Source organism: Corvus cornix, chromosome 4, assembly GCF_000738735.6.
Source record: "Corvus cornix cornix isolate S_Up_H32 chromosome 4, ASM73873v5, whole genome shotgun sequence".
Classification (NCBI taxonomy): Eukaryota; Metazoa; Chordata; class Aves; order Passeriformes; family Corvidae; genus Corvus; species Corvus cornix.
Window position 1 is genome coordinate 22603614 of NC_046334.1, and position 27535 is coordinate 22631148.

General features: G+C 34.7%; 1 protein-coding gene across 2 annotated transcripts in view; it reads left to right on the forward strand.

The window, feature by feature from the left end:
- Positions 1–23548, forward strand: part of FSTL5 (follistatin like 5) — a 275866-nt gene extending 252318 nt beyond the window's left edge. For both annotated transcript variants that reach the window (XM_020584125.2, XM_020584124.2), the window contains one exon: positions 21111–23548. In XM_020584125.2, the coding sequence (XP_020439714.2) occupies positions 21111–21813 (703 nt within the window). In that variant the 3' untranslated portion in view covers positions 21814–23548. The remainder of the gene's footprint in view (positions 1–21110) is intronic.
- The last annotated feature ends 3987 nt before the right edge of the window (positions 23549–27535 follow it).

The window sequence follows — 27535 nt, forward strand, 5'->3', positions numbered from 1 at the left end:
TAAGGTCTTTCACTACACTCTGTAAAGTGTTTCAAAAGTGGTATTAAATGAACTCACTGTAATGGAGTAACTCTAACTTTTTAGATGTTTTAATCTTTTAGCAGTGTTTTAAATGTCATACAGTTACCTGACCTAACAAGTGGAAGAATGAGCAATCAACTCACTGGTGAGTTGGCTCAGGATATGAAGAGAGTTAACATATTCTGTTTGAGTTTTTCTCTCTTTTATGCCTCTGTTGTGTACGGTAACAGGGGAAGCAGTCTTCCTAAAATTACACTTATTCATTTGCACAAAACAATCCAAAAACTAAGCTTTTCTTCAAGAGTTAATTGGAATGTGCTGCCAGTGCATTCCTTCTTAAATGAAACCCATGTGAGGCGGTGATTTGGTAAATTCACATTTCATCATTCCAGAGTTTAAGCACCTACAGAGGTGTGAAGTAGCTGACAGAGTGTGAGAGCATTTTCAGTGTTTCTATACAAATAATCAAACAGAAGATATTATTTTTGCTGCGAAAATCCTACATAATCAGAGAAAGCTTTCTATTCAGTAGTTTCTGAGTGAAATAATGGCAGTGGTAAATGCTGAGTCAACTGTAGATGAAACATTAACAAAAGAGATAGAATTATTTTAGGGGTTGAATTTTTCACATGGACAGTATGATTTAGTGCGAAGATAAGGGACAATCTGATATTTTGCAAATTCTGTTCACAGTGCATGTTAGGGGAGCAGAAGTTTTGAGACAGTTCTTAGTCATCAAGCTATAAACCTACAATGATACGGGGAAAATAGGGGAGCAGCTTGAAAGCTTGAGGAATCTGAGACAGCTCAGTAGTACCAGGGATCTAGATCTAGATCTATAAAAGATCTAGAAAGTACTCTGCAATTTCTAATAATGATTGTGGAATCTGTCAGTGAATCCTACGTGGTGGCACAGCACACAAAGGAGGGTTAGGGGTTCACTCTTCAGCCTCCCACTTTGTGTCTTAGTGAGAGACTAATCCTAAATAGAAACCTTGCCCATCTTTCCCCTCTCTGTGTATTTTCCCCCCAAAAGAAGGACACTTCTGGCCCATAAATATGTTGCTTTTGAAAAATAGGGGGTTTTGGGAAAGATAGAGAGAAGACAGCAAAAAGTCTTTTGCTGCACCTTTTTTATTAGCTTTAAATAGTGGATTTTAGAGCATCTTTGTTCCAGAGGGAATATAAAGAATGACAGATTGAGAGATTCAGCTCAAACAGTTTTAAAGCATTGAAACTTACTTTGTCCAACTACCACCATTGGCAACAGCAACAGCTATTGAAATAAGTGCCTTTTTAGAAATGTGCAGGTCCTCTTTAGTGTGTCAAAACTATATTCACTACTTCAGTGCTCCTCTGTTTACATGTTCCCACTCAAAAATTCCATAAATATAGTGACTACATATCTTTAAGAAACTCTCGGTCCTTTAGGTAAATACAAGATATACCAAGTGCCCAGATTTACACAGGTGTCCTTTTTCAGGTCCACTCCTGTATTCTAACTGACAAGGACCAGGGTTTGCAGGCTTTAAAATGTGCTAGGCAGTAAGGATTCCCATCTGTGTCTGTGGGAAAGCACCTATGGAGATCATGAAGATGAAGATAATTGCTGTCATTCCACAAATGCAGTTAAGATTTGCCATCACTGAAATGATGTTCTGAGGTGTGAATAACATTGCTGAAGCCAGGGCCTTTTGGAATTCAGGAAGGCAATATTTTAAATTTTAAAGTTCATTTTCACCTCAGTGCTGTGAAATTTAATAATAATTAATTGCACATTTATATGTAGCCAATATAAAACTTTTTTAGTATTTTTATTCAGTGTGACTTTCTAAACTTGCAAAATAGATGTATGCACACATAGACACACACACACATATATGAGGAATCAGTCTGGAAAACTATCTTGTTTGTGGAATCAGTTATTCTACATGCCTTTTCCCATGTCAGCTGACAATACAATACTTCTGACCAATTTTTTTATGTTATGGTCTAAATCTTTTCCTCTTAGGTACCTTGAGTAAAACTTTACAAAGTTCTTGAACAACAAATTCCAGCTGTCAGCAGAAAAAAAGATTATATGAAAAACCATTTCCACTTCAATGTGACTATGTAGAAATGAAAATTCCCTTCAAATGTTGCCCGAAACACGTGATTGCGAGCAGCCTTTGTAGCACTATAAAACAACAGCATCAGTTAAAAAAAAAAGAAAAAAGAATCCCTGTGTTCTATTCGACCTTCCCTATTAGCTCAGAAAATGCCTAGAACCTGGCTTAAGTAAGTCTAGCCAGCTGTAATACAACAAAAGGTGGTTTTGCTAAATTGTAATTTATTTATTTTTTCACACTGTAAGGTTTTTCTCTTTTGCATGTGTAGAAGTCATTACAGGAATATTTACCTTTGGAAAAATATCATCTTCCATCTTAAGTGATCAAACCATTGCTAAAAATAAATGTTGTACCTGTCTGTAGAACCTACCTGCTTTTAAAAATTCAGCATCTATCAGTGCCAGTATTTAGAAACATATGACACAATGTAATGTTTAAAAACATAATCAACTATAAGAGGAAACTAATCTCTGCAATTATGGCACATGATTTGTTCTACCTAGTGGTTAGAAGTTATCTTAGTGCTGCCTTAATTACTCACTGGTTTTCAAAAAATGCCCCAATTTATAAACATTCATTTATTAGCTTGGAGTCAGTCTTAAAATGATGCAATTAGCCTTTTTTGGTTTTTTGTATGTTTGTTAATAAACAACCAGAGCACAATTATTTTTAAAAATTTTTCTGGGTCTGCCTTGTATGGAGGCTGTTTTCAGGATAGCAGCAGGAATAGTGCTGTAGTATAGATCTGTGACAATGAGCTAGTAAAAATGTGATTGGAAATTTTCATTTGTTCAGTTCTATTTTTTAATATTTAGAATATATTTTTGTTAATTTTGTTTAAGATTTCCTATTTGTTGTGTTACAAACCATATAAAATGGGTTTAAATCATATAAATCAAAGACTTTAAGGGAACTTTCAAATCTACACAAATAGACTATTTTTGTCTGTGTTCCTTCTGTGGGTTCTCAGCTGTCAGCATGTAATGTCCTATGGTGAATAAATCATCCAACTTCCATCTTAACAGAGCCACTCGAACCAACCCCCACCTCCCTTACAATCTACAGATTAGAGCACAGCAATTTGCCATGATGTGCCCGATCTTTTTTCCCATGGTAATTTTACATTTTTAATTCAAATGTCATTTCTAATGCTTCTATATACACAAAATAATATTTTATCATGGGGTTTTTTTGAAACTTTTTTTTTTTTTGTTCAGTCTAATATTTTCTTAATTTGGGTCAGTAGTAGAAACTAAAAGGGGAGAAAGGATTTGTGATAAAGTTCAGTATTTGTTCTTAAGAATATTCACATATCCCCATCTATGAGTATGTGAACTTCATGTTTAAAATGAAGAAAAAGATCTATTGAGACTGTTTTGATGTATGTAATTTATCACTTTTGTAGTCCTTATCTCTACCTCATTATTCATTCTGTACTAGTGCTATTTCTTTTGACATATATAAATTTGACTATTCAGTCCATATTACATCTACCCACCTTGATGTTACCATATTTTCTGAAGTACCAGATTTTCTTAATCCTATCCTACCTTGTACTGACATTTAGGAGCATCTTTAGAATGTCTTTTGTTCACTATGTCTGTATAGATAGCCATTTATTTGACTTTTATTGCTTTAAAAATGATTTTTTTCTTTTAATTATTAAATTGCTAGCTCTCCTTCCCTAGAAAGTATGAGACAGAAAAATGCATTTGCTGCCAACACTAAAAGTAGGTTTTTGCTGTGTGGGTTCCCTTATGGTACAACACGAACAGTTTCATATATTCCTGGATTCTAAAAATGTAGAAATGAAGGTACTTCCCTTTGTCCTAAAATTTCTTGGATTATTTCTTGTCAGCATTGGACAACAATTTGCAATCATTAAAAAGTGTGTTGTAATACACATCTTGCAAGTGCTCCGCAAGAGAGACCTCAAACAGTTCATAGACTCCTGCATCACTAGTACCCAAAAAATTCAGGATTTATCCCTACCCTGTGCAAATAATGTGGGAAGTCCTGGGCTTTGTGTGCAGCATGTTAAAAGAAGTCAGCTCTTCCTGCAAGAAGTGCTTGATTTACTTACTTGATTTATCCAGCCGAGTTACAGAAGACAACTTGCATATTCTTTCCCACAAATAAATGCTTGAAAGATTGTATCACTTGTGGTTTTTTCACCCAAGTGAAAACTATCCTGATAAGAGCGCAGATTTTGTTGATGACACTTAAAATGTCATTTACTTCGGCTCAGCAGCATTAACTTTGTGGTGTTCATTTTTTAATCCAGAGCCAATCTTATTAAATATGATGTAGGATAAACTCAGAAGTTGAAAGCTTACTAATGCACAAAGCTATCTATTTTATAATATTATTTTCTATCTCTGTTGCTTATTGTCTAGTAATGGATTTTTTCCTATTCAATCTCAGAGCACAAAGCTTAATTTGAGAAGATCTCTTTATTCTAGGAACATAGCACTTGTCAGGATTCCTTCAAGCCCTTGCTGAAATATTTCTTCCCTTCTGTCTTGCATGGCTGTCTTGAAGTCCTTGATATCCTTATTTTTCAAAATAATGGTCAGTATGTGCTGAGAGAGTAAAAGAAAGAGAGAAAAAACCCAGTCATTTTAGTATTTTTGACCATCATTGACTGTGGAGTCTCTGACATCCAATTTAATCCTCTCTACACTGAGCTCCCTTGCTGAGAATGGAAATAGAGACACAATCTTCACTTATATGAAGTATATAAAAAGAAATACCAAAAAAGAATAAAATCTTCAGAACAAATCTGTGAATATCAGTCTCTGAAATCTTGAAATACTTATTACAAGATCACTTTCATTCAGGTCTCTCAGGTGATATTCAGCACTTGTTTTTCCCTTTGTGTGGGACTGCAGGTCTCTTTTGGGATTTTGCTCTTTTGCCCCTAGCCCTTGAGATAACCTTTTCTATTCTATTTCAGTACGTTTTAGGATCTAATCAGAAATTTTATCATTACTAAGATTGTCTGCTCCCACAGATCTAAAAATGTTGGTTTCATACAACTTACAATTGAATATTAAGTTCCTTTCTGAATTGATCTGTCAAGACCTGTATTTATTTTCATCAGTATTATTAAGTAAACTTATGACTTCTGACAGATGACTTATGACTTCTGATGGACTAGATCTGTGCTGGCTTCTATTTTTATCATAAAAATTTATTCCTTAATCCACATAATAATAATAGTAATAATAATAATAATGATTTTAATGAAATCAAGCTATAGCTGTCTGTATATTAATTTTCCTCTTCCATCCCACATATGCTATAAATGTCAAAGATTATCTGTTATTGGATAGACATTTTTTTCTTCTAATTTGAGAAGTACAGATGAGATGTTCAATGTGCAAATCTATAAGAACACAGAAACCTGAAGTTTTCAAAACCCAGAACTTCTTCCCAAACAGGAATATAATAAAGGGGTCAATATTTTTAGAAAATTAGACCTGCCATCAGATTCTGTTCTCCTTATAACAGAAATTATAGTGATGATCTCATTTTACTCTAAAATTACTCATTTTCCATAAGAGTGGCCCCACAGCCTTATGTTCTGTGGGGTTTAATTTTCTTTTTTTTTTCTTTACCATTTGTTTCCCACTCCTAAGGACTGCTATGTTATTACTTCCCAGGTACATTATCACAGCCGCACGATACTGCTGCAAATGTTAGTTCTCTTTTTTATGAGTCACTTTTAAATATTTCATACACAATAATTGCAACCAATAAATAGATGAAGTGGTGAAGAGGGCAGAAATATTTTACAGATATGTGTGTGTGAATGTATGTGTTCATGCACATAAACACTTAAAAAATAGAGAATTATTAAGATTTTACAGATTTCCTCAGATAGGAGGATGCTTTGTGCTTAATGCTGTTACATGCAAATACCAAAAAAGGAGAAAAAAGTGCCTTTTGTGATACAAAAGAAAAATAGGAAGCAAGTGTTCCTAATGTTGTAAAGAGCATCAGGAACAAAATTAGGAAAGCAAACTTAGGTGAAAAACTGTTTCTGTACCCAAAAGAAAAGCACCATTTGTGCTGCTGAGCAGTTCCTACTGGGAAAAATCCACTTAGCCTTTTGTTATCATCAAACAACCATTTCTGAACTGCAGAAGTTAAAGAAAGTTCTTTTCTGAGCAACCTGTCAGAAATGAACTATTCCAGACAACAACAATCTTGTAAGTCCTGAGAAGAAAGCTGTTATGCTCTTGCAGTGCTGAGTTTTTTAAACTAGAATCACTTCCACAATTAAAGATATTTTTAATCTAGAGGTAAATATTTTATTTTCTGCATTATACTACAGTAATTGTAGTAGAATGTGACAATGAAAATTATGTATTTTAAAAACTCTTTAAGCAAGAAAAAATAATTTTGTGATGATTTGAATTGTATGAATGCAAGGCATCTGAAGTAAAATATACCAGTGTGAGCAGTCATCTTTGCAATCATCTGTGTGGATATAAACTGAAGAGTAATTTTAAAAAAGTAAATAATGTTTGCAGTGTTGTATGTCGTATGTTAGAAAATTCTTAGTTGCACTGGTAGCAAAAAGTACAAGTACCAGTAAAGGCTGTTGATTTATACAGCTAAGAAAAAAGTTCTTACACCAATTTTCCTTTTTCCTTTCCTTAGTTATTAATATTTCCTTCTCCAGAGCTACTGTTGAAAACTTCATTTAACAGAAAAAAAAGTTTGGTATATAACACACTTCCATTTCAGTATTTTGTTTAAATGGTAGTAGTTTGCCATATTGGTAGATCAGAAGCTTTTTGTAAGATCAGTGTAGACCCTGAACCTCTAACACACTGGTTTTGGGTAGTTAATGGCATTTTCTTTTGAGACCCAGAAAACTTTTGGTCAGCAGATTTGATCAAACTTTGTAATAATAGAACTTTATCTTCCCAGTTTGATTTTTTGCATAAATTTTGGAAAAAAAAAAAAAAAAAAAGCTGTCTAAGGCATAGAACATTGGGTGGCTTTAAACAAAATTTTTATTTATTCAGGATAAAGTAGATAATGGTATGGGTTTTTTTTTCTTGAATGAAGTTATTTGAGTTATAAAATTTCTCTTTTTTACAAAAGTACTGCTGTTTGCTGCTTCCACAGATAATTTTGATTGTTGTTCATTTAATTCTCTTCTGTTAGATTTTCTTTTTAATTTGAGAACATAATTTTCCTGAAGTGATTGATTTCAGACCATAAAAAAATGTCTATAGACTTCATGAGGCTAATCTCTGGGGGTAGGCCAAAACAAGAAAGGATAGAGGACATCAGTTTTTACATCATCATCATCTTCTTCTTCTTCTAGGAAGATATTTCCAAAGATTTTCTCTATTTTGTCTTTTTAAACAATGCTTAGATATTTCCTCTTTTATACTGACTGCAGTTGCAGTGGTAAGCAATATATACAGCTTGTCTAAAAGAAGAAAATAGCACAGAGGAAGTCAGGTTGTTAATTTGCCACCTGTTGGCAGCTCCACACTTGCATCTTGCTTGGCTATTCTTTGTGCATAGCAGAGGCAAAGTAACTTGCTCTGCCTGAAGGGTGGAAAAAAACTGACACCTTGCAAATTTAAGGACAGTGTCAGAATTCACATGGCTTTGGCACCTTTCTGGTACAGAACTTTCTTTAAGTCCTGCATTGAGTTTCTCCTTCGTGCTTTGTTTTTCTCTTATGGCCTTTGCTTTAGTATGTTTTACACAATAACCTAATATACATTTCACAGTGTTATAGAGACAATAATGGTAAGACAATTTGGACCTAACTCTGCTCTAGCTAATTCAAGTAATTGTGCCTCAGTAGGCTTTAATTTCATCCTGTGTTATCCATGTGGGACCCGTGCTTTAGAATGGGAAAAATTGTGTAGCACAGGTGGTGTACCATTCCCTTGCACAGCTTTTATACTTCCTGTCTGCAGAAACTCTTTAAAAATAATTCTTTAAAAACTGGGAAATTTCTTAAACTTTTAAAATCAGTAGATGTAGCATGCTTACTAGCCACATTCCATTATATTTAGTATTCTTGAAAAATATTAGTTATCTTTTGCAAATTCATTGTCTGAAGGGGATCCCATCTCGATATTTTGCAGTATCCATGGTGGTAATTCTGTCAGAGTATATCAAGTACTTTAATAGTGTCATGAAAACATAGTTCACTAAGATATTATGTTGAAAAAAGTTGCTTTTGGAAATTCATATATAAGATTTGCATGCAGTTCGTAGATCTCAGCAAAACCCTAAGATAAAAATTAAAGGGAGACTCTGAAGAGATTCTCTTTGTTTGATGACTCTCTAGAATTGATAAAACATTGAAGTTGATTTTTATGGTTGGCAAAGCATGCTTTCTGTGGAAAGTAAAGCGATGGTTTTTTCTTAAAGCTATGCTTTGAGAGCAGTGAAAATCATCTTCAGACATTCCTGAAAATGCTGGGAGGGACATCTCTGCTTTTAGGGCTGTTTTGCATGGAGATTTATATAACATTCTTCACTCTATGCAGGCACTTTCAGCAGTGCTAGCTATTCTTCAAATCAGTAGTTTTAATTTCTGACCACAAAGGGCAGCTTTAACAGCCCCTACAGCTGTATGATACCTGAATTATAATGGGTTGGAGAAACAATCACATTTCAAATGTAATTGCAGCTCTTAGTCACATCGTGATGTAGTGTCAGTCATTTAAGCTTCAATTGTCCAAATCTTTGCATGGTTTTATAAGGCTATATTTGGATATTATGTTTTCATGCTGATAGGATGCTTATGGTGAGCGTTAGTTTCAGATTGTAGGCACCTAGATTTAGATGTGAAAATACAGTGTATCTGTGGGTGTAAGCTGTCTGTCTTCTGCTATGGTTAGTGGAGGTTTAGTCTATACACACAGTGGAGTTCAAAAAACAATTTTTCTCACCCCCTACAGGCCTCTGGTACTAGTTATTTTAAAAAATGCTTCAGACACTGTTGACTGTATGGTCTAGATTTCTGCTGGCAAAAATAGCAGCCTAGATTTTCAGCTCATATTCAGACATACATAGTTATGCATAGAAGTGTAGGGGTCCACAGAAAAGGAACACCACCCGTAGAGAATTATTTTTGCCCCAAGGAATTGTAGCGAAGCTGTACATTTATAGTGGCAATTCCTGAACCTCCTTATTGACCACTGATATGATTGAAGAGGAGAAAAACAGCTGTGCTTGATTAGAATTGCAAAAATAGGCTTTTTCTTGTTTATTTCAAAGCAGTAAGGATATAAATATAAACAACTTGATATGTTTATGTAGTCTGGAAGAGATACAATTAAGACATATCATTTTTGTGACTTTTTCATTTTCTGGTTCATATATCAATTTCATCAATAAACTGATGAAAACAACAGATTATAAAAAACACAGTATTTAAAATTAAACGAGTCATTGTGGCAGTGCACTCATTTTGCATGTGTGCTTAATCTAAACTACACCTTTTTTAATTTTAAAGCGTATTACTTGAAATCCGTTTCAGAACCACCCAGAACTCAACTCTGTGTGGCTTGAGATTTAGCACTGCTGTCCTAAATTATATATGATATTGATATACAGGCATTCAACTCTCCAGTTCATCAGCTGAAAATGAAAATATTTATGTTTAATCCTAAGAAGAGAGAGAGCATGCTTATCCCTTGAGAGGACAAGGAAAGGTCATCACTTTCAAGGATACTACCACTTGATCTCAAACAGCATCAGTGGACTCTTTATAGGCAAATTTGGAAGATACAGGATTCTGCAGAAAGGAGCAGTGAAAATATTTGGAACCTTAGTACTGAGGCCCAGAACCTGTGAGCAAAAATTATTTTTACTTTTCCACTTCTCATATTAGAAAAAAAAAAAAAACAGTGAAAGGAGGGATGCCCTAAAACATCCTTTTCTTCCTGTACTTCAACAGAAAGGTCATATTATACCTGCTCTACATACTCATATGTATGTATGCATGTTTATGTTTTGTAATATGCCCTTTTTATATCAAATAGTACATACCTCCATTAAAACTCATCAGACTGGGAGTAAGTAAACGGCAGGTATGTGAGAGTGATATTTCATGCAATTTCAGCACTGAATTGGTGTGGGGCTTTTCCCCTCTTATCCCTCCCTCTGTCCTGTAGGATTTAGATGACAGAAGAAGGGTCCAAAGACAAGAGGGATACTTAAGGATCTTTTGCTACACACCTATTCACAGTCATAACAAAATGGTAGCAGAATCCTTGCCAGTCTGAAATACACCAACCCACAAGATGAGTGTTTGCCCTGTGGCTGTATCTATTGAATTCAGAAAAGGCTTGACAATAAACAACCTCCTTGTGCAATGGCTATGTATTTTGGTTTGTAAATAATGTCAACCCTTTTCAGATATGGAAAGAGATACTAAAATGTGGCAGTGCTAAGTTCAGGCAGTAAGTACTGACCTTCTGGAATAAGTTTCGTATTAAGCCTTTTCTCAGTACTAAAAATAAGAAAAAAACTTCTGTAGGTACTGCGGTGATGAAGATGGAGAGTTATGGACATAATTGTGACATCCTGTAACCAGGAAACACCCACAGAACTGGGTGAGTCACTAAAAATTTCAGCCAGGTTTCTGTTTTTCAGGTTCATTTACAACTACCTATACATAGCACATTCTACCAATGATAGTTCTACAATACATTTTCTAATTAATTTATTGAAATCTAGGTTCTTGTTATGGAACAAACCCACAAAATCCAGAGCAGGAAGCTGTACACATTTTAAATTGTTTAATGACTTTCAAAGCATTTTTGGTATAGCTAGAAATAGCAATGACATAACAGATATACAGGAACAGTGAAGTATTTGAGAGGGGGAAAAGAAAGTTTTGCTCATTCCTCAAAAGCAAAATACTCTTCTTGAACTCAGCAAGAGTCAGTGCTACTTAAGCTGAACAGACTTGTTAAAGAACTTGAGAGGAATTTTATGTAAAACCAGCACTACTTGTTCTAAACCATAATAAACCATTTTTCTACATTAACAGAGGGGGTTTTTTTCTGGTTTGAAAGCCCCCCACCTTAAAGGGTGGTGATTGAATAATTTATTTTGGGCAATGAAAGGGAAGCAGCTATATAAATCCTGTTGTAGTGTGATACTCTGCACTTTCCTATTTTCTCATAAGTGAAAGTTGTATAGCATGTAAGGAAAAGAAAATTTGGTTTTTACCCTTTTTACCTGACACAAATGATGGAACTTAAGGTGATGGAAATTTTGCAGGTAAAATACTGTGAAAATTAGGTATGAAAAAACACAGGATGTGAAAATACTTGTAAAAACAGACAATATTTATGTATAATAATAATGCCCAGTAAGATTTCCAAAATTGATACCTTTTAAAATATAAATTTAATGTTAGTGCCTCATGTCATAAGTTGTTTCTCAGTGATGGCCAAGTTTCTGTGAGCACATTATTCCAAAGAAAGATTTGTTGAAAGATTTCCTCCACTCTGAGACACTTGATAATCTGATGCGAGCAAGAGAGAGGAGTAGTTTTGGTAGAGCAATAATCTGATTTGCTATAAGGATTACTTTGACAATGAGAGCTTGGCAATGAGAGTTTTCAGGTTGTTTTTCAGGAAATAGGATAGTGGTAATTATGATACCTATTTTGGGAAAAGAATGATGGACTTCCTGGGTTTACTGTTCTTTTTGTTCTGTATGTGTTACAGACAGGCTTATAGTTCCATAAAACTTGGAGCAAAATCCCATATTTTAAATACATTTAAAATGCTTTAAAATACTTGAAAAATTATGTCTTGAATTTATTTTGTGAGACAAACACAGAATTTTTAATGTTGTTAACTTCGTCACTGTAATTATGTGACTTTATATATATGGGCAAGTTTTTTCTCATTTTTAAAAAATAAGGCAATCATCTATATAATCTGCTTTTTGGTTTTGGTTTTTTTTAAATGCTTTTTACAATTGCCACCTTATAGGATACTCTTCCCATCTTTTTTAAGTTGGTTTGGACAAGTAAATTTTGGTTACCTCAGTTCCCCTTTGTCTGGGTACTGTAAAGCTCATTATGGAAAACTAATGCCTCCCTGTGGTGAGCTGTCCCCAGCCAGCAGCTGAGCTTCCACCTAGCAGGAGCAACAGCTACTTTGGAAGAAGTTTTATTGTTGAACATAATGTTACATGTCATGGAATATCCCTGGGGTAGCCTGCTGTGTCACCTCCCAACCTCTTGCAAACATCCAGACTACTCATGGGGAAGGCAGAGTAAGAAACAGAGAAGGCCTTGATGCTGTGCCAGCAGTGCTCAACAATAACTAAAACATTGGTGAGCTATCAACACTTTTGTTCACAAATTTAAAACACAGCACCATACATGATAAAAATTATGGTATGATAAAAATTAATTCCATCTCAGCCAAACCAGTATACTGGTCTTACAGAAACTGCTATAGAGTTGCTAAGTATAATTAGTCCTATTTCTTTTAAATTTTTGCCACAACATATGGTCAAAAATCTTGAAAATCTGGGATTAAAATCTTTATTGTTTGTTCATGTGGAGTAAGTGCAGAAAGAAACAATCACAGATTTCACAGTTCTAGCGTTTACTCCAATTGGAGTGATATGCCCACAGGCTACAGTTCCCACTTGCATTGACTGTACAAAAAATTACTGGAAATGTAAAGATTTGCTCTTATGTCTGGCAGGTTTAAGTTACATGTGATTCCAATATGCGCTGTGACAAATGCCTTTATGTGCTGTCTGATACTGTGCATGATTTCACTGCATAGAAGAGACATAAGGTTGAAATTGTCATAAATATTTATCAGAAATTAATGAGCAGTGGGAGGCTTCTACATACTAAGCTATATGAGAGGAAACTTTTCACTGCATATTCCATCAACATAAAACATTCAGGAAAAGTGAAGGTATTCTCAACTATCACTTGTTTTCCAACAGCTTAATCATAAAAACCAGGCTAACTGCACAGAGGTGACAGACACAATTTCATCACATAATTATGAATGGATGTATTTTTTAAATCCTTTTAAGTCACCAAGTGCTTTGGAAAGTTACAATATTATGGCTACTTTGTAAGTTGGGTTCAGCTCTTTATAGAACATAGAGTACTAATGCAGACTTCTTTACTCAGATTTAATAGCTTTCCTTTACTTGGAATGGAAAAAGATATCTTGAGGTAGTCAAAGCTCAGCACATGCACTTACTGATTTGGTTTTCCAAGACCTCATACAAAAATCTCACTGATAATCAGTTTTGTGAGATGTCCCTGCTTTGCTGGTTCTGTAGACACCACTGGAGGACAACATTTTTTGCATCCCCCAATCTACTTGCCTGTGCAGTCCAAAACTGTCACCTTAGAGACTTGCAATACTTTTTTCTGATAAATTTGGTAAATACTATTTTTTTTTTACAGTTGTTCTTGTCTTCTCATCAGAAAGATGAAGGCAAATCTGGCAATGGAAGCAGAATTAATAATCTGACACTGGTATGCTGAGAAGGTTCATAATACTGTAGAGAAGGGAAGACAGATTAATCAGTTAGTTAGAAGACAGCAATTAGGTTATTGGACAACGGGCTAAAATTTATTTGCAATTGATCATTGCTGTGTGTAAACAGGTAACAGTTCTGAAGCAGGTCTCCGTGATCTAACTCCATTCCTCCAAGCTATTGACCATGATCTTCTACATGTAGATCCATAAACCTCAAAAGAATGACCATTCAGCCTTAGAACATCCTTCACACCACATGAAATTATAGCCGTTATCATTATATGGTTGTAATATTACAAGCAATTCATAAGCTTCCTGAATTTGGAGACCAATATGTTGTCAAGGAGGATGCTTATTTTCAAAACATATGTGTGTGTATGAAAGATCAGTAATTGTAAAAGTATTAGTAACTAGTGTGTGAAATTCACAATTAGTTAAGATCAGAAACAGTGTAAGGTAAGTTTTAAAAACCAGCTCTTTTCTACACAGTGCGTGGAAAAGTGGGATCACAACCTGAGTCCTGCAGAAAGGCAGATTCGTCTGCATTCTACTTTTGTGTGTGTGTGTGTGTGTGAGAGCTAAGGCATTGTGTCAAATCGCCGCTATTTCATGAAGTATAAACACTTGGCTGCTGCTTTTCAGGCATTGGAATGGGCTGCCCTGGGAGGTGATGGAGTCACCATCCCTGGAGGTGTTTAAGAGGCATCTGGATGATATGGTGATGTGGTTTAGTGGTTTAGGGGTAACGGTGGTAGTACTGTGGGAATGGTTGGACTGTATCATCTTAAAGGTCTTTTCCAACCTTGAGGTTTCTATGATTTTATGATTCTTAGTATCTCAGCATCAAATGAATGAGTAGTATAAGATTAAAATCTACTGTACCTATGCAATTTTGATTATATGAACAAAGCCAAAAAAATGATGTTTCATATATTCATCAGCTAGAAGAGACCATGAGAACATCTTCTTTGACTTTCTGTATATAATTTAGAATTTAAACATTTCAGTTAGTCATCAAGCGACTCAGATAATGAATCTGATACTTCTGAAGCTACATCTACTTATCCAAGTAGATAGTAGTATAATCTTTACCTGGAGATTCCCACCACAGAAAATTCATCATATCTCTGGTAATTGGTTGCAATGGTACATTGTCCCTATTGTTAGGAAAAAATACCTATTCCTCATTTAAAGTTGTTGGTTTCAGTATGCAGTCATTTTATATTGGATTCAGACTCTTGCATAAAACCATTGTCTCCATTCCACAAATAATTTTCAGGTTTGTCCTTGCCCCTAATTTTTTAATATTCCTTTTTAGAAGGGCAGAAATGGAAAGGAAAAAAAACCGAACAAAAAAACCATAAAGAATTCTCAGTTTAGTCTCCTCAGTGCAGAATACAAATATGAGTCTGTTGTATTATTCTTACCTCTCTCTGGATATACCTCCAAGGACTTCACAGAGGGTCAGAGGCTTTTGGGTTTTGGTTTTGACTCATTAGACTCAGATTTCATATTGACTTGCATGTCTGCTATGATCATTAAATCTTTTATAGCTGCTGGTTTTTAGGATACGGGTCTGTGTTCATGTCCTACATTCCTCATTCACTTGTGAAGCTGCTCAACTTTACACTTGGCTACCTTTGAACACATTTTGCTTGAATGAGCAACTGATTATAATGATTTTGCTGTCATTATCTACAACCTTAGTGTCATGGATACATATTTACATCCAAATCATGTGTGAAAATTTTGCGAAGTATCAGCTTTTGTACCAAGAAGTTTCCTATAAAATTATGATTCTGCATTGACAACTACATGTTATTACAGATAAATTATTTTTCCTTCAGGTATCAGTTTTTATTCCAAGAAAGCTATGCCCTTCTGATATTCAGTTACCTTCAGAAAGTTTACTAATAAAAAAATTAAATTAGGTTTGTCTGACAAAGTTAATTTTTTCATAAACCCACGTTGACGGTGTTATATTCATGATTTTCTGTAGTTCATTCTCATATCATCTATTTTATTATTTCCCTTGGATATGCATCAAGCTGTTCAGCTTAGCTGGAATACCTGACTTTGTCTTATGAATATTTCAACAGTCTTTTTTTTTTAGACTTTCCAAATTTTCCTGTTATTCTGAGATTTATTAAAATGCTAAGAGCTAGTCAACTCTTTCAAAATTATTAGGAACAAATTATCTAACCTGACAGATATATATGTCCCTATAAAAAAAACCTGTTTATCACCTTCCTCAGTTGCCGGTGGCTTGGAAAGTACTTTCTCATCTTCAGGTAACAAAAGTATATTTTCTCATTATTTGTTTTTTCTGTTGGGTTTGGTTTTTTAAACTATACCAGACATGGAAATCTTAGCTTTTCTTATCAATTTTCTTCACTTCCCCTTTTCCCTTCTGTATCATTCCTCCAGAACTTCATTACTTTTTCCATCCTTACACCTCTGCCTAGCAATTCTCAGAGACTAAGAATCAGCCTCACAAACCTCACAGGCGCAGGAACAGACCTCTCTTGATTTGTTCAGCTTCTCAAAACTCCAACCACACAGCTCTCACTGAAACAGGCAGACAAACATATCAAACACACAGCTTGCCAAATCCTTTTACACTCAAGACGACTGGCAGCTTTAAATGATTTCCCCCCCACCTTGTTTTTATCCATATTGTTGGGCTGTTTGGGTATTTACATCCCTGTCCAGCTTGACTGAATTTTAATTGGAGCACTGAAACGTTACAGGCAATATGACAGCCAAGAAAGAATTGTTTAAACAGTAGTATTGATAAAATCCTATTAGTTCCAATAAATTAGTTTTGGCAGCTGTACTTCTGGTTTTGGGAAGGGTAGATCCTTCGTGAAAGTTCAGCAGCTTCTCTCCCAGCCAGGTCCAAAGTTCTGTATATTTTTAGTAATCAAAAACTTTTTTTTTGACAGTGATTTTTTATACTCTTATTCAAAATTATATATTTTTATTGTGTGTACATTCTCACATCCATCTCTTTAGTACCTCAGTTGCAATGGTAGCCTATAGCATGATCAGTTAGAAATCATGTTGGGCCTTAGATAACCTGTATTTTCACTCAGACTATGCCAATGGATTATTAGCCTTAGGCCAGTCATTCAGCTTTCTTTACACTATGTACTATCTGTGCAATGCTTTGAAATCAGTAAGTAAAAACTACTGCTTAAGTTCAGTGTATTATTCTGCTCACATAACTGATCTTTTAGTGTATTCAGCTCCAGAGATACTACGTTCTAGGCTAACTTTACATCTCTGTCCAAAGTAGTGACTTTTTAAAGTTTGAACTAGAAAACATTTATAAAGCAAAAAGTCTTTTGCGTGTTAGTGTTACGAGAAAATAGAATTATATTTTATCAGGGCTAGAGAAGTCAATACTTTAAGGAAGGAAAGAGAGCATATCTCACAAACCTTTGTTTCCAATTCAGAAGTAAACAGAATGCAATGAATAGCATGGATAGCTGTAAATAGTTGTAAGTTGAAAATAAACAATCTCTGAAAAAAATGTATTAAATTGCTCTTTGCACACTTTAAAAGTAAGATACATTGTAAACAGGCATTCTGGTATAACTGATTATCAGAATACCTATGGTTGGCCACTGTAGCATATAAAATCAAGTTCTTTAATAGCTCCAGAGCAAGGGACAGTAGATCTCCCAGGTGCAATAAATACAACATCAGATAAGGTGGTTAGAATGTTGAAGCCAGTTTCTACAGTTTTCAGTTAAACTCAATTGCCAAAGCTGAAGCCCCTGTTTACATCGCAGGAGCAATCTGTCCAAGATCCTGTAAGCTTCTTACTTGTGGCTTTTTGAACTGTGAACTAAATATTACAAAGACAGATAAAGCTGTACAAGAATTCTTTGGGAAATTTAGGTTAAAACACTTGAGACATGGTATGTTATCAGCTGATTTGTTATAAAATGTGTTTGCTGACTAACTGTGGAGACCTGGAGAACCTTGCTGTGGACAAGCATAATTTTTTTAAAAACATGCCTGTGCTAGGGGGAAGGTTTATGTCCACATTCTTCTGTGGCTCCTAAGATACTTCATTGACACTAACCAGATTATTCAACAAAAAAACATTTAAAGGATCTTAATTATTCCACAATAAATAAAATTTATCTTAATGGCATGCATTGGGGAATGCTTATACAAACCTTTTAACTGGCAGAGTTTAGAGTGTACCTAGGTACCACTAGGTAATGAGAAGGTGGAGTACAAACCAGTGGCAGTGTCCTCTGTGGGGAAGGCTAGATCTCAAACATGAGTCTTTCCACGTTTTCAGCTGATGTTACCCCCAGGGAAGGTAGGCAAGACCTTTTCTTTAACTTAGGCAACACATTCAGATTTGGTAATCAGGGGGTTTATGCAACCAAAGTTAACATAGGTTAAGTGTACCTGTCGTTCAAAAACACGTATTCTGGGAATATTATTTGAGGAGCAAAGATAAGTAACTTATATATTCCTCTTGAAATCGATAACGTTTGAATGAAAAAATATCACATAAATTGATCATTAATACTGCTTAATCAAATAATCATAAGCAAGGCAGATTTCTTTGAATCACATTGATTTAAATCCTTCATTTTAATCACAATTTAAATCAGCAACTAAGATTTGCTGATTTAGATAATTGATGCTAATCTTGTTTTGCATTTGTGTTTTACTTTAGAAAAAGGTCATTTTTATGACCTGGAATAATCTTTAAAAAAAAATAAATTGTCAAGCAGCGCAAAGATTTCTTCTTCTTGCTTGTCTGGTTGATATATGATAAATGAAAAAAAATTGGTTTAGGTTTTGATCAGTTTAAAATATATCTATTAAGATTCTTAGATTTGTTTTGTGGTAGAAAATGGTTAAGAATTCATTTGGGTTTTTTAAAAAAGGTTACCTTTTTTTTTTTTAAAGATTACTTGTGTTTTCTTTCATGCAAGATAGAAACTATAATGCAACTCAAATCATACAGTGAGATTTTAAGTCTTTTTCCTGAATTAAATAAAGGTACCATGAAGTATGATGAACACATATATAGAATAAAAGGTATCAAATATTTTCAAATGTTAAATGTCTGATTTTTTTACAGAAAACAATTTATTACTGTGTTTAATACAGTTTCTGAAAACAACAGGCCAAATTTTAAAAAACATTTATATATTTAATCATGTAGATGATGACTGCTGTGTTTTCAGTATGGATTTGGTGTATGTTTATGTATATTGGAAAATTTCACTTGGATATAAGTGGTTTAATACCCATGTTAGATAAAAGCAACTCTGAGAGAGCCCTTTCTTTCACTTTTAAAAAAGATTTCCTGATTTTTCCCATGACTATATGTTGGTATACTGAAAGAGAAGAATAATGTTTTCAATCCCAAGGTCAGCTTGCCAATCTCAAACACAAAAAGTTATTGTGTGTTTGCAAAAAATTGAGATCAAAAGTAGTTAAAGCAAGAACTCTCTGTACTATGTACTTTCATTAAAATGGATTAAATAATATTATAATAGCTGAAAATTAATTTACTGTTAATTAAAATTAAGTGCCTGTCATCACACTGACCTTAAAATTACTTGTTTTCCCTTTATCTTCTTGTGAACACTCCTGGATAGTTCACTGATTGTTGCTGAGCATTGTTATGTAAAAAGGCAATCAATAAGCCAATTCTATTGTCCTTTTGTAACCACTGCCCAGATAATTGGTTATTAAACATGGAGACGTGGGAAATGTCAGTGTTGTTACCTATTTAAACTTTTCTATTACAGGATGATTCTGTACATAGTACAGCACAAGTCTCTTTCTTATAGCTGAAAAATGCTTACTAACTAATAATGGAACCAGAAATCAATGACTTTATGGCTACCAAAAAAGATTAACAAACAGATGTTATGTGGCCAAAAAACCTAAAAATTAAATTCTGCTTGATGATCCTAATCTTTTCTATGACAAAACAGCAGACTTCATGAGTAGAAAAGTAATGGTAATTTATCCATTCCAAGTTCTCCAGACATGACTTTCGTAAAAGCTCACTCACACTTTTCTAACCAAGATGACTGAATTCATGTATTTATAAGTGGCAGAATAATCAAAGTCAAAAATGATCTCATAATCAGCTCAAATTGTAATCGCGGCCAATCTGATTCACGCTGGCCCTTCTTTGGGCAGGATTTGGACCAAATGAAATCCTGAGGTCCCTTCCAACAGAAATAGTTCTTTAGTTCTGTGCTTTTATGATACTGCAGCAGTATGCGAGGATTTTGGAAGGTGGGGCTAAAATTAAAAGTGTTCTTACATCAATTCAGTAGAAAGTGCAGATGTAATTCACCCTGTCTTATACTGAGGAACTGACTGAACGATGTCCTGAAACCTTTTTTACCTATTACTTTGGTGGTTCACTGACTAATAAATACACTGGGGTTGCAAGTATAGTGTGAAAATACTGTGTTATTTGTCAACTCAATTGTTGGAGCATTCTGACTGTCATAGAGCTTTAAATCAACAGGATGTGAAAGGGCTTTTTAGATTATATATATTATTACACAGCCTCATTCTTAGGATCAAAGATTCAGAGGAAAATGCCAAGAAATGTGCCAAAGGAAAACAGCTGTTTGGGGAAAGTGCTGTGAAAGCTACTTAGATAAGTAAAGCTAGTATACTTCCACATGACTCCATAATATTTAGAAGTACATTTTTTGCATATATATATTTATATATATTTGATTGTACAGTCAGAATATATACATTAACATTAAAGAATAGTCATATAGTTTATATTTAAAAGGTTAAAAACAATCAGCTCTAGGATTTAAAAATTTAACCATATTATTCATGTTCAGTGAAAGTTCCTTGAGGTATGGAAGAGCATAAAGGGTCATTTAAATTGTAAGAAATATGGTGTTTGGATAATTAGGAGGCATAAACCTAAATTCTTTTATGATATTCATTTCTATTGAATTAAAATAAGGAAGATTCAGATAATTATCTGAATAACAATGAGCACTGGGTTAAGATGATGTTCCCAAGTAAGTCGAAGAGCTGTATGAACTGAATTCAAATATGTGGGATGTACTATCTATTGATATTTAATCTCTTTCTCCTTCCTGGCTTTTGTAAAAGTTAGAAGTGAATAGATATGCTGAAAGTAATGTTTACCTTTTCCCTCATGTCAGTAGGAAAAAAGAACTTTCCCAATAATCAGATAAATGTGTTTTAGGCATTTTTTTGGATGCACTCTAATTTACAAGAACACTAAAAATTAAATATTATAAACTGCTTAATATCTGAAACATCTGAAGCTAAGATATATAGCAATATATACTCCGCTGCACATAATAACTTGTCTCCTTAGCTCATGGTGTCTTTCCCTATTCATATATAATGCACACAAGTAGCTCTGACTTTGGTTTTGTGCTTCTCCTTTCAGGTTTGGATATATTCTTCATAAGGACGATCCCATGCTCCAGAAAATTGATCTAGAAACAATGTCGTACATCAAGACAATTAGTTTAAAGGATTATAATTGCATTCCTCAGTCACTGGCTTATACACATCTTGGAGGATATCTTTTTATCTGCTGTAAGCCTGACACCACCGGGGCTGTCCTACCGCAGCTCATAGTGGATAGCGTTACTGATTCCGTGATCGGATACAACGGCGATGTGACGGGCGTGCCACATATCTCCCCAGATGGACACTACCTTCTCAGCATTGATGATGCAAAAGGCCTCATGAGGATCCAGTCCATCACAGTGAGAGGAGAAATACAGGATGCATTTGACATTCACACTAATTTGCACATATCTGATGTAGCTTTTCAGCCATCCTTCACTGAAGCTCATCAGTACAATGTCTACTGCAGCTCCAGCACACAAACTGATGTTCTCTTCATGGAGCTCTCCTCTGGCAAGGTTAAAATGGTGAAGAGTCTGAAGGAGCCCGTCAAGGCAGACGAATGGCCTTGGAACAGTAAGAACCGTCTTATAAAAGACAGTGGCCTTTTTGGTCAGTATCTCATGACCCCTTCCAAGGAATCTCTGTTTATCCTGGATGGACGGCTCAATAAGTTAAATTGTGAAATCACTGAAGTTGAGAGAGGCAACACAGTAATTTGGGTCGGAGAAGCATAAGGATCTGTGTTAGATATTTATTTACTGAGTTAATAGTTTTACAGTACATTGCACTTAAATTACACCATTCTTCAAATTTACACAATTTTCATTTTTAATTGTTAAGCCCTTCTATACCTGTTATTCCTTTGACATGTACACAATTTGAATCAACTTCCACATAAAAGTGACTAAAATGATGGCTATTTGATGATGGTACTCCTTATTAATTATCAACTGAGATTGTGTTATTTGACTGAAATAACTAAATATTGAAATTCATGATACGTATAATAAATTATTGTAAAAGAAGAAGGAAAAAAAAAAACCAACCAAAAAAGTTTCAGGGAATTTAATATGGTACTTTGCATTTGTAAATGGAAGAGTTAAATATGATTCAAATTTTGTTACGTTCTGCTTCAGACACAAAGCAAGAGCTGATGTACAACAACCTTTGACTCCTTAAGCTGAAATATTATGTCCTGTCCAGTCCACTGTTAAATCTTTTTGTGCCTTGAAGCGAAAGTCTCACAAGAAAGACAAACATAGAAATTATAAATTTTTTTCCCACTGTGGCTACAGGATTGCTTGCCATTGGAAAGAAAGTTTTGCTACCAAATTCCTGGTGTCAAGTTGTGCAACATACATGGACAAGAAAAAAAAACCCAGAAATTATATTTGCAGTGTTTTCTGATCACTGCATTTTGGAGTTTATTTTTATGGTGTCTTAGTTGAGAAAGCTGCTTGCAGAAGCTTAACCTTTTTTTAGAAAAAAAATAGATTTTTTCAGCTATCACAGGGTGGCATCAGCAAGGAGTTTCAGGTCTAGTGAAGAGAAATATTGCACATCCTTTCAGAGTATACCGCATTCTAAAAACCTGGCATTACAAAACTTCACTTATATCATTGAGGAAACAGTTAATTAAAAATAAAGAAAATCCATTTTAAGAAAATGAAGAAAATGCAAAGAACTGAAGTCTACAATCAGTAGATAACATTTTTGCTTATTCATTGTACCATTGATTCCTGTTTGTTAAAACATTTGGTTAGCTCAACAGGTTTTCTAGTCCATGCATCCAATTGGATTAATGCAAAAGAAAAAAAAAAAGGAAAAAACTGAAACAACAAAAACTTTGTATTTTTTATAGTTTGTTTACTTAATGTCCTAACACTGGTTAAATATGTAAATGGGAAAAATAAGATTCCCATAAATAGAATAATAAGTCAATAGGAAGCCAGCAGTGAACATCTATCCAGACTCAGAACAATGACTTAGAAGTTTGAGAGTATTTTTATTTTTATTATGTTTTTTGCTAAAGAATGCTTATAAGCTCTTAAAATGACCTCCATTTACTGAAGGCAATCAGAAAAAAATACCTTTTTTTAAACAAAGTTTTACTGCAATTTAGATTGTGTAAAATTGCTTAGAAATCTGGAATTTTCTAGCATTGTAATCTTGTGTGCATTGAGCATTCTGCCCTGTGTGGTACAGTAGATCTCTCTTTAGCTTGAGCAAACCTCCTGGTAAGTAGATTTAACTGAGATAAAAATTTGCTTACATTTCTAGCTACTGAATCTGTTTTCCTTTTTAAGAACTCTTTTCCTTTGTGAACAAACGATAATCATGTAAACTGTCTGTTACTCAATTACAGTAGTCTGTCTCATGCATTTTTTGTTCTGTAATTTATACCACGTGAATGTTCTGTATGTAGAAAATGCTTGACAAAAGGAGAATAAACCCCATAAATTTTAAACAGTCCTGACTTTGGTGAATCGTCCAATCAGCCACACTGAGCTGGCAAGTAAAACTGACTATTTGAAAGCACCTATTGTTTTATACAGATGTATGAAAAGAGATGTATTTATGTATATGCAAAATAATATGCAGTTGGAAAGAATTTTTTTTCTTAAGTAACTGGGAAAGTTTCCTTTGGCTGCTACAAAGAAAAGCTCATCTATTAGTACATCTAAAGCACAAGTACAGGCTGAGTGGAGAATGGATTGAAGCAAACCTTAGGGAGAAAGACTTGGGAGTGTTAGTGGATGAAAAGCTCAGTATGACTCAGCAGTGCGCGCTTGCAACCCAGAAATCCAACTGCATCCTGGTCTGCATCAAGAGAGACATGACCAGCAGGTTGAGTGATGTGATTATTATTATTTGCCTTCAATAATTCTACTTCTTTTTTGACAATATATTCCAGACTCTGTATGTAAACAATGGTCACAACTTCTCACCATTGTTTTTTCAGTGAAGTTAAACAAATATTTGATCACCGTGGTTGCTTTCGTAGCTCTTACAGTTGAAGTTCAGCTTTCTCAAATACAGATGGCCTGACTGAAAGCTTTAATCTAAATGAGGGGAAGAGCTGGAACCTTTTCCCATTTTTTGCTAGCAGCTCTATGAGGAAAGCTGATGTAAGGGGGCTTTTTCAACCTAGAGAGGTGATGTCTTCAGGGAGGCCTAAGAACAGCCTGCCAGTACCCATGGGAGGTTATAAAAGAGGCAGGGTTAGATTCTTCACATCTGTGTGCAGCAGGAGGACAAGACACAGCAGCATAAATTGAGTTTCAGACTGGATGTAAGGAAAAGCTGCAATGACAGTCAAGCATGGGAGCAGGTTGCTTAGGGAGACTATGCAGTCTCCATCCTTGGTGTTTTTTACACCTGTCTGGATTATGCCCATTTGACCTTTAGTGGAACTGGCTGTGACTAGCAGAGTGTAGGACTAGAGACCTGCCAAGGGCCCTTCAGACCTCAGTTGTCTTGTGATTCTATCATTATGACTTGGGGATGGAAACAATAGGAGACTTAATTTATTTTAGTTGTTTAAGTTTTTGATTGGGTTTAATGTAAAACCTGCAAGTGTTACGGTTTGGCTGAAGTATGGCCTAAGCAAAACTCAAAAAACAATATGTTTTGTCACTTGAAATCCTTAGCTCTGAACATCTCACTTTAAACCAAGGATATTCTCATTTGAAATCCAGAACACGTTTCTTGGATTCCAGGAAATCCCAAGCTGATTGTAGAACTTGCACAGGATGAAATATGCAGAGGTAAGTGCTCCTTTTGATGTATCTGAAAAAAAGCTGTGGCAGAGGGAAGGAGAACTTGAGAAAACCATTGTAGATAAGATCTCTTACCATTCTGTGTCCAAATGTGAACATAGCCATTTAAGTGTGTCCTTGTCTCAGCTTTTCTAGTCAAACTGTTCTAGGCATTTATAGTATAGTTCAGTAGGGGAATAAAATGATCTGTTAACTTACTAATCAATTTGAGATAGGAGAACTCACGTCATAACTATGGTCATGTCTTCAAAGGAAACACTTTTAATATAAAGTCCTGTTCATCTCTCATCAGTTTGTCCTTTGCATTTTGGTCTTCATCTTAAGCAGTTCCTAAAGAAACCTACTGAAAACTTTGTTTTGAGGTTAGCAACTAAAATGTAGAACACATAGGAATTAAAAAAGGACACATTTAAACATTATTTAGCTGTAATAAGCCGTAAGTATGAATTCATTTTTTTGTGAATACTGTTGTTAAATGAGGAAAAACATAGTCTTAACTTTGTATCTAAAAATCCTAATTTCAGCCAAATTCAGAAAGCATATGAGGTGAGAGAGGGGAAAAAGTCATTCTGTACATACATACGCTAATTAGAGAGCTGTGAGATGGAGCCCAGCAGTTGAGGCCCTTTGCACTTGCACCACACTGACGGTGTTTCACTGTGACCAATGTCCCCACAATGGAGGAAGACTCAGAGGAGAAGGGCAAAAATAATGAGCTCAGGGAAGAATGTCAAGAATGACCAATTATTGTAAAGAAAGCTGCATTTTTAGGGGGACTGAAAAGTAAACTTTGTCTTAGATACACATCTCTACCAGTGAGTCATCAGGTTGTATAAACAGCTTTCCCTGGGATAATTAGTGGAGACTGTTCTGAGCTAGCCAGAGCAGCGTGGGGAGAGAAAGTGTACGTGTGGCTCAACCTAATGTTCACTTTGAAAACTGGCCAGCTACTAAAATGAACTTAGAAGAGAGTAATGGGCTTGACCTGTTTCAGCCATTGTTGATCTTTCTGGTGACTTGACACACCCAGCACCATGATGATGAGAATACTGGGACTGGTGATGGAACTATGTTTGCATGGTGATTCAACTGCGTTTTGCAATAGCTACATCATGCTTCTGTTACGATTTCAGTGTGCTGCTGTAATACTCTACTAAATCAAAATGTCATGAAACAACAATTATGTCAAGTAAATTTGATATTAAACTTCAAATCCTCCAATGTGGAACCTCTAAAAGAACCTAGTCAGGGAGTGTTGGACTCCTACCTCCACACATTGTCAATCCATTTTATGTAATACTGGAATTAAAAAAAAAAAAAAAAAAATATCAGTACTTAGAGTACTTCATGGAATCACCATAATATTTAAATTTGGAAGAAAGGGACAAAATCTTACTTACGCTGATGTTAGGACTTATTTTACAGTCAGTGAGTATAACACAACACAGTAAAGGCAACAAAGTGTGGTGAACTATTTCCTTGTTGTATTGAGGAAGGAAGAGATTCTGACAGGTCTGTAATCTGAGAGTTAAAGAGATCATCATCTAAGATATGCTTAGGTTCCTTAGCACAGGTAATTCAACTTCCAGATTGTTCGAGGGGTTTTATATTGGTTTTATATTGGGGTGTTTTTGTTTGGATTTGAGGGGTTTTTGATTGTTTTTTTGTTGGATTTTTTTCGGGGGGGGGAAGGTGGCAGAGGTGTTTGTTTTGTTTAAATAGTAACCTAGAATGAAATTTTCAGAGAAAGTACTAACAAGACTATGTGTCAAAAATCTATTGACCAGTGATAAAAATTCATTAACAGGAGTTACAAATACATATTTCACTTGAATCTATCCTGCCTGTCACCTCTTAATGGGTTAAATGCCCTGTTGGTGTGCCACTACTTTAAAAATGATTTTAAACTGTCTTCAGTGAGCTGTCTTTCACAAAGTATGACAAATTCAGTTACTGATAAAAGACTGAAAGATACTGAAATTGCTTTTTTCTATTTAGAACTAATGCATGAAAAATTGCTTCTTCTAGCTTATGAATATTAAACTTGTTCTTATTTTAATTTAATAGATAAAAAAAATAGCCTCCTGTTACAAGTCATGATGTTAATGTTCTTATTTTTAATCTTCTCCAGGTATGTGTCCTTTACACAAGGATGGACAAATAGTTCTCTCATTGTGCAATGCTTCTTTTTATATTTTTCTCTAGTAATGAAAACTTAGGTATATGCTTTCCTTTTAATTGTCATTATACCTATGAAAAAAAATGTACTTGTCTGGTAAAATTTTTCAGTACTCTCCTTGTATGAGATTCAAGAAAAAAAAGCAAACCACAATCCACCATACCCCAGTATGGTGGAATTCCAGTATCCTGGAATCTGTCACAATAAGATTGCTTTCCCCCCTCTCACCCCCATCTCAGCAGACCTATGCTAAATCATTATTAATGTTGCAGCCAATACTGTGAACAAGTAGAAGCAGCAGAATAAGGAAAAATTATTGCATAAATGAGAAGGGAAGAGGAGCTAAGTCTCCAAGTTATAGCAAAATTAGTTTTTAAGTGTCTTAATTAAAATTGTAGATAAATATCCATTTTCTCTATGTAAAGATTAAGTAAGGAGATACACTTGTGAACTGTAGTTGGATACTATTTCCAAATAAACTTTCTCCCTATACTTTAA